Below are 8,347 nucleotides of genomic sequence, written 5' to 3'. Positions count from 1 at the left end.
GGAGGGCCATAGTGCGCAGTTTAGCTTAGAGTCCTTCTCTGGCACTCGGACGATGATCAGCCGCCCCTGACATGGGGAACAGACGCTGTTGTGAGCCGCTCCTAACGTGGAGTACAGACGCTCCAGGTTTGCAACAGCAAACCCCCCCTTCCCTGTCAGCATACGACCAAAGTTCCCACCGGGGGTTGGTTACCCGATCTTCCCCAAGGTTACTCGTACCCCGGCCAGTACCACGAGGAGGTAGGGATAGGAGTTGCTGGGCAAGAGGCTAAGGACCGCACAAAGGGGTCTATTTTATTCCTGCAGGTACGCGAGGTACCAATGGTACGCCATGCCCAGCCATTTACCGCGCCAACAAACTGCATATCGGTCGCAAGTAAAATTTTTACTTAACTACCGAGAAATTACATGAGGCTCGAATGTTGGAGCTTTTTTTAAATTAAAGAGCGGTATTGTACCATGTTGCAATATATTCTTTATTACTATTGAATATGTTGAACAGCCGTTGCTGTGACTTCTTGTAACAATAGTAAACGTATGAAAAAAAAAAAACAATCACGGATGCTTCAAAAATCTTTATTCTAGAGTTTCAAAATTTAGGGCTGTTACGAACAAAATTTGTTTCACCTGTTTTACGGGCTGCATTTGTTACGTGACATATTCTTCGTGAATCACGTGCCATGTAGCTTGTTCAAGGATTGTTGCTCACTCGCTCAGCCGTATTGCACAATCCTGGAAATACCCTATTACAGCCAGTGATGCACCCGGAGCAAACATTTCCAGCAACATAAACCGGTTGATTGATGATGTTCGTAACTCCATAGTTGCACACAAACAGCTTGTTGATGAACCCATTCTTGTTATAGCTAACCATCGAGCAGCCTATTCTGCTGGTACGATCCGATACAATCTGCGTGAAGTGTCCAATGGCAGGTCTGAAAGGGATACATTCATAAAACTTGTTGAATTCTAGATCGAAATCTAGAACCTATCTACCCTCTGTAGTTGGCCGGATATCTTGCAATTTGCTGGGGAGTGGCGTCCTTAAACTCGCTGAACCAACTGTTGATGAAGCCAGTCAAAAGCTGCTCATTAGTAAACGTCATCCCGTAGTAGTACTTGATGGCAATATTCTGGCCAGCGAATTTCATGCTAGCCGTATTGCGACACCTGTCATGACCATACACGCAACGTCTGGCATTGGTGGCAGCGATATGAGCTAGCTCAGGATCCCATTGCTGGAATAAAATGATATCGTTGAAATTGTTAAAGACAATTTCATCAAACCATTCCCTACCAAAGTGGCCATCCTGCAAGCCTGTTGGAAACGCTGCCCTGCGCTGTTCTTCTGCTGTCCCATGGCAACTTTGCTACGCAGTTTGTTGTGCAAGTCGACGATCAGCTGTTGATCGGCTCTGTTCAAAGCTACCTCGAAGGATCCAGCACCGCATGTTCTGCTTAGCGTTGACAGTCCATTGCAAGCTATATGGGGAGTTCCCCTGGCGCACAGTGATGGGTCACAGTAGTTTGTGGCCTGTCCCTCGCAAATTATAGCGAGCACCGTGATCGTAACTGTTGATTAGAGTTAATAGTTATATGACAATAAACTACTTTCACGCACTTCTTACTTGAAATGATAGACTTCATTGTCACCTGCTGAATGAAGCTTAGTTGCTGTTTTGTAGATATTTTTATAATACCATCATTCCACAGTCAAATGTTTGATCAAGCGAACGTGAATGATATCAAGCGATAATTTTCTGACAATTGTGACAATATTGCACATCAGAGCTGCTCGAATCATTTAATTTGAAATTCAAAAGCTAGTGTTTGGCTTCAGAAATATACACAACGTTTTATTTTCTCTGGAAGTAAAATACTTCCAATACAAATACACTTGCTTTTTGCATTGAAATGTTAGCTGCATATTAAGGATGTTATTTAGTTATATGAATATGTTTCTGAAAATGAATGCTTTTTGACTTCAGTGCCTTGTAGGAATCGGAATCTTAATTTGAATAAATGTTATGAAAATGCTAACAGTGAACTGACGAACAATTCAAAGTTTGTTGAACAACTACATAACAGCATCATTATTATCGTTGTCAGGAAGAAAGCATGTGTTACCATATTTCACTTATTAAAAAATATATGAAACGAGCTCACCAATTGCTAATCTATCCTAGAATGACCAGCCACTAACCAATTTCATCTCTGTTAACGCAAAAGATAATGACATATTTAATCACTTTGAAGATGTGCGCTAAACGAATTCGATTGCTTGGGCCCTCGCAGAACACTATGCGCAGCAAAACGCGCGAAAACGAAAACAAAAACTAATCCGACTTTCCAAAAATGAAGCACTGCCCAACAAAACGCGTGAAAACAAAAACAGTGTGAATAAATCTTGTTATACCGTGCTGCTTCGAATTGCCGGACACCTCCAAGGCTGGACACACGCCTTTTCAACGGCATTTTTGGACATTATTTCGTTTTTTTTTCTCTCAGTATCTCCAAACTTTTTGGAGACATTTTGAACCGATTTGTTATAATTTTGGTATTATTTGTTATGACCTTTCAATTATACTATTTTATTTCTTGATAAAAGAAAAACTTAGTATTTTTGCTGTGCACTACAAAGAATATATTTCATTCATAATGTACAAATATTTTAACGAAATATTTTTTTACATACAATGTTTACCTAATTTCGTTATCACAAGCAGGTGAACACTTTATTTTGGCGGTGGCTGTAGATAAAATTATAATGTTTCATCGATTCACTGATTAAATTCAAATGATGGAAACATATACCAGTGAAGAAGTTTCGTTCACACTAAATTCGTTGAAATTTATTGCGCAAAGTAAACGAAACCGACAAACGGTGTTCTGATTTGATTGGAAATTCACACATTTATCACATCGAAAGCTTCCCTTCCGAGAAGCTTCGCGAGAATGAGCGGTAAAATTATTCATGATCATATTCAGATTGATCCCGGACAGTAAAACCGGTAGCAAGCCGAAACAACCCTTTCCTTCGCCATTTTTCCCGGATTCGTCTGGAAAAAGAACGCATTCGCACGCGTGTGTTTCCTTCTGAGTAAAGCACTCACAATAAACGACGTGTTGGGTAGAGGAAATCAAGCGCAAATCTAGCAATGAAATGCGTGAACGCGAACCATCGACCACGTGATTGAGTGGGTGGGTGGTTGTTTTGTGTGTTGGGAAACCCTTCGATTCGGGAACCGTAACATCGGATACTCTGGTGAAGTGCCTTCTGGAAGTGGTTGGCGGTTTTATTAGGCATCGACATGAACGGGCCGCGCGTGTGGCTGGATTTTGCGAAAGCTGCAGCAAACGTATCGAAACGTGCCCGCGAGATTTATGGTAATGACTGCTGTTTCCCCCTGATATGGAGGAGGGATTTCATCGAGGGCGTTTCGGTGGTTAAGTTCGTTTGAGAACAATGGGTTGTGTTGCTGTGTGGGAGGACTTAATGGTGCGGAGCCGACTGAAAGATCAGTTTTCATGTAGACTCATGTATACAAACTCAGTGAGTAAAAGGCTCGATTTACTCATACACTTGTGGTCTGTCAGAATGAAGTCAATCACAAATAAATCTAACCAAAACATGTTTTATTTTACTTCCTGAAATTTGAAGATGATTGGTTGAACATGTGAAGTTTGCCAAATATTTGTGCGTGTCGCAATTTGATTCCGTACACCCTTTATCGCTGACAGTTGCAAAAAATCTCTGCATATCGTTCCGATTCATGCTATTTTGTGATTCAGTGCACACCTTTTCTTTCTCCTGTGAATTCGCTTCTCTTCAGTTTTACGCAGCTCTATACTGCTCGCTGGTGAACTGTACTGGTCAAAAGCATACGGCTCTTGGCAGCATTCTTCGCGTCTCTGGCACTCTTTATCGAACCACTAATGTTGTGTTCGTTGTTGACCAGCTGGAAAGGTTGCATAAGCTGAAGACATCGTCAGATGTGTTGATTCTTAATAATCGCCTAGGTGTTTGTGGTTCTGCTGCATTGCTCTGTTATTTCTGGAACACGTGACGCAAAGTCCAGTCAGTTTGCTTGTTCGTGAATGGTAAGATTCAAAAAAATGGCAGACCTTTACGTTCGCCTGAAAAATACGAAGCAACAATGCGCATTTTTTTTCCTCTCAGTTTGATGGCTCAGACCTTTTGATCCATAAAGCTACAATGCGCATTTATCCACGGAACGAAATTAAGATAAACAAATTAATCACTTGAAAAATATAAGGGATAGAGTTTTGGTGTCTTTTGAACATTTGTTTCTCTGGTCAAGGCGCGTTATATCCATGTAAGAGGTCAGTTGTCACGCTTTCCACACGAGCAAATTGCTTGCCAAATAATATTTTTTTTTTTGGCAAACTTTGGTGTCATCTGCTTTCTAACGACCTGCACGTTTTTAACCTAATCGCGTTAATCGCGATTAGGCGCCTTTTGGACTTTGTACGTTTGTAGTCCTTTGCGTTTGCACGTTTCAATTTGCACGTTTCATCTTGCATGAAAGTTTTGGATTTATTGAGTTTCTTCGCCACATCTCGAACTGAACTGTTGGGATTCCTCTTGAAAGCTTGAATTACTCGTTTGTGATCCATTTTTCTTTCCGATCGATGGTCAAACGTTCGAGATACCGATTTAAAACACGAGGCAACGTAGAATGGCAGCTTTCTGCTGATGGGACGATGAGATAGATCCAGAGGTACGTGCGCAAAATTTCTTCCGACTCAATCTTTACATCGATTGCACGTCTGCGTTCGTTACACAGCGTAAAAAAATTATACTCAAAATTTCAATACAAAATACCCAAAGGGTAAAAAGTTACAGCGACACTTGCTTTATAATTCTTCAAAGCTTCGTTAAGGTGGCAACTTTGTTAATACGATTTCATTTGATGCTGTTCTAGATTGATATATGATCTGTCAGTTTATACAACTGGATACGATTCTAGATTATATAATTTACGACATGATTGGTTGTCAACAAAGATTGTTGATAATGCATCATAGTAGAAAAATATATACAATTTGTGTTGACATTGATTCATTTCAATTTGGCCTATTGTTCGATTCTGATTTTTAACGAACAAATATGTGATTTTCAACGCACATTTTTATACGATACCTGACTCACTAGGTGTGTTGCTCAAACCCGACGTAGCAATAGCTCTACAATATACTTAACTCTAAAGTGCCGTTCTAGTATTAGGGTTCATATGTAGGTAAACATCGAGAGAAGAAGATTTATAGAGATTGAAGGTATCGAGGAAATTATTAACTGGTGTTAATGCAAACAAATCGAGATTTTTAGAATTGACTGTAAATTTGCATTGTCCATCCCGGGACATCCCGGGACAAAAAATCCCGGGATTTGATTTTTACCTAATTTTTGAGTTTACTTTACCCAAAATTTAGTACAGTGACCCCACGCATTTGAATCACCCACAATTTATGAATCAGCTGATTTCAAAAGACAAAATTATTATCAAACTTGTCACAAAACATCACAGAATTATTTTTACACATAGTTTCTTATCATTAAAAATAATTCTGTGATGTTTTGTGACAAGTTTGATAATAATTTTGTCTTCTGAAGTCAGCTGATTCATAAATTGTGGGTGATTCAACTGCGTGGGGTGACTGTATATCGATTATAGTTTCAACCCAAAATCTCTCGGTTTTCTCTTTCTCCCACACGAATGTTGTCAAAAATAGAGAGAGCTGCATCTACCCAATAGGGGTACTTTGGCCCAATAAGCCAAATTTGGGTAAATGCAACTTTTCTTATGTTTGGGTGGAAAGAACTCAATTTTGCGTTAAATCAACCCAAAATCGAGTATATTTTTCTAATGGAATTAAAGCCAAATTACCTAGTGAGGACCTTGGAAATTTAGCCAAAATTGAGTTATTGGGCTCAACTACAGAATTGCGTTGAAACAACTCAAAATTGAGTTGAATTCCATCTCCGTGTACGTAGAATTTAATGAAAACCACTAAATTTCAATGAAAAACAATGACATATTTCCTCACTACAGTCAACCCTCCATGAGTCGATATTGAAGGGACCATCGACTCATAGAAATATCGAGTCATGGAACAGCATTGCTTTAGAAAGTCGTTTAGAGGGACCATCATAGTCACCATAAAATTTGATTTTTAGTATGGTTCCATGAGTCGATATCGAGTAATTAGAGGATTCTTTCCAGAACCCTCAGAGTATCCTTACCAGAATCTAGAGAGGATTCTTCCCAGAATCCTAAGCGGACTCTCTTCAGAATTTTGAGATGATTTTCCTCAGAATACTGAAAAGATTCTGCTCAGAGTTCTGAAAGTATTCTTCTCTTCAGAATCCTGAAAGGATTCTCCTCAGAATCCTGAAAGAATTCTTCTCAGAATCCTGAGAGGATTCTCCTCAGAATTCTGAAAGGGTTCTCCTTAGAATGCTAAGCGGGTTCTCCTCAGAATCTCAAAAGGATTCTCCTTAGAATCCTGAAAGGATTCTCCTTAGTTTCCTAGAGGATTCTCCTCAGAATCCTGAGAGGATTCTCTTCAGAATCCTGAAATTTCTTTTACCTGAATGTAGAGAGAATTCTCCTCAAAATCCTGAAAAGGTTCTCATCAAAATCCTGGAAGAATTCTCCTAAGAAGAAATTTCCTCAGTATCCTGAGTGGATTCTCCTAAGAATCCTGAGGCTCCCTTCAAAATATTGAGAGATTTTTTTCTCAGAATCATGAGAGATGTCTCCCCAGAATCTTGAGAAGATGCTCCACAGAATTCTGAGTGAGTTAACCACAGAATCTTGTGGGCCTCGTGGCCGTGTGGTTAGTGTCACCAGGCATTTAAGCGCATCGTGTCATGGGGTGTGGGTTCGATTCCCGCTGCAGCCATTGAAACTTTTCGTTAGGAATGTTTCTCTGCTGTGCCACTGGAGCATGCTTGTCCGTTGTCTAGTGTTAAGTTACAGTCTGTGCAGCTAAATGGCTGAAGACGGTGTCCGTGTCTTTTTTTTTTAAAGATTCTACCCAGAATTCCGAGAAGATTCTCTCCAGAATCCTGAGAGAATTTTTTTCAGGATCCTGAGAGTATTCTACTCAAATCCTGAGAAGATTCTTCTCGAAATCCTGGGAAGAAATTTCCTCAAAACCCTGAGTGGATTCTCTTCAGAATCTTGAGGTTTCCCTCAAAATACTGACAGGTTTCTCCTCAGAATCCTGAGAGGATTTTCCTTAGAGTCCTGAGAGGATTCTCCTCAGAGTCCGGAGATTATTCTCCTCAGAATCATGAGAAGATTTTCCTCAGCATCCTGAGAGAATTCTTCTAAAAATCCTGAGAAGATTCTTCGCAAAATTATGATATGTTTCGAGAGTTATAAATTTACTCAAGTTAAGTATTTCAGTAAACGTGCAAAATAAATTTAAAAAAAAAAAACATTCAAACAACTATCAAAATCCTAGAATAAAATATTTTACCCCACCAAAGTCACAAAACGTAGAAATAAGAATCAATGCATAAGACATTTTATTGCTGAACTATGTTTAAATATAAGTTTGTTTTACACTAATGCACTGCAATAGGAACCATAAATATTGACAAGTGTCCATTGTACGGTAAATTTGTGTTTCGACTAAAACTGAATAAAAAATCCAAATGCGTAAAATTTCATGGTTCATTCGATGAAGTACATCGTACTAGAAGTATCTACAGCGAAAATTTATTGTAATTATGAAAAATTTGATACTCTAACGATGAAATGATAAAATGTGAATTTTTGGCGTTTCTACTAAGAAATTTTAAAAATCCTGTTATTGAACAGAATTCACATGATTTTGACTTCATAAACTAGGTTTTTCAAAATGCTTTGTGACAAGAAAGATTTCATTTCATCAGTTTTATCTTATTTTGCCGACAAAAGAACATTTTTAAATATTGTTTGAATATTCTGTAGGAATTTGTTTATGTCATCACACATAAATTATGTTGATGTAGATGGTACAGTGCTGTATGCCTTGAAAGATTGTCATGACTAAGACGATGTACATTGTTGCAAAAAGATATAAAAGCAAATCCACAAGCTAAATAGTAACTGACATCCGATATTCTATAAAAGTTTGATAAGAAATTGTTATAAAGCTTGATAGATGAAGCTTGTGATAAACTTCGTCTCAAAACTTGCCGAACTCCAATGTGGATTCCCCGCAATATTTCCCCCATACTGACATATCGAACGCAACAGGGAAATAAATAGGAGAAAGAAACTTTGCCTTCGAAGCGATAAAACTGGTGTGAAACCGATGCGTAATCAATTTT

General features: G+C 38.8%; 1 protein-coding gene across 1 annotated transcript; it reads right to left on the bottom strand.

Annotated features, from left to right (window-relative positions):
• Positions 1 to 560: 560 nt before the first annotated feature.
• LOC5575658 (venom allergen 5.02) lies at positions 561 to 1,727 on the bottom strand. The gene is made up of 4 exons (XM_001662067.2): positions 1,629 to 1,727; positions 1,298 to 1,572; positions 997 to 1,238; positions 561 to 935 (listed from the first exon to the last, which is right to left on the bottom strand). The coding sequence occupies exons 1-4, from the start codon at positions 1,645 to 1,647 to the stop codon at positions 692 to 694; spliced, it is 780 nt and encodes a 259-aa protein (XP_001662117.1). The 5' UTR covers positions 1,648 to 1,727; the 3' UTR covers positions 561 to 691.
• Positions 1,728 to 8,347: the final 6,620 nt, after the last annotated feature.

Source organism: Aedes aegypti, chromosome 2 (assembly GCF_002204515.2).
Source record: "Aedes aegypti strain LVP_AGWG chromosome 2, AaegL5.0 Primary Assembly, whole genome shotgun sequence".
Taxonomy (NCBI): Eukaryota; Metazoa; Arthropoda; class Insecta; order Diptera; family Culicidae; genus Aedes; species Aedes aegypti.
This window is presented reverse-complemented; position numbering and strand designations above follow the sequence as displayed.

Coding starts and splice junctions, on each gene's coding strand:
- LOC5575658 (XM_001662067.2), bottom strand. Junction 1,239..1,297: donor CTTGCAGGATGGCCACTTTG/GTAGGGAATGGT, acceptor ATTTTATTCCAG/CAATGGGATCCTGAGCTAGC. Junction 936..996: donor TATCCGGCCAACTACAGAGG/GTAGATAGGTTC, acceptor TATCCCTTTCAG/ACCTGCCATTGGACACTTCA.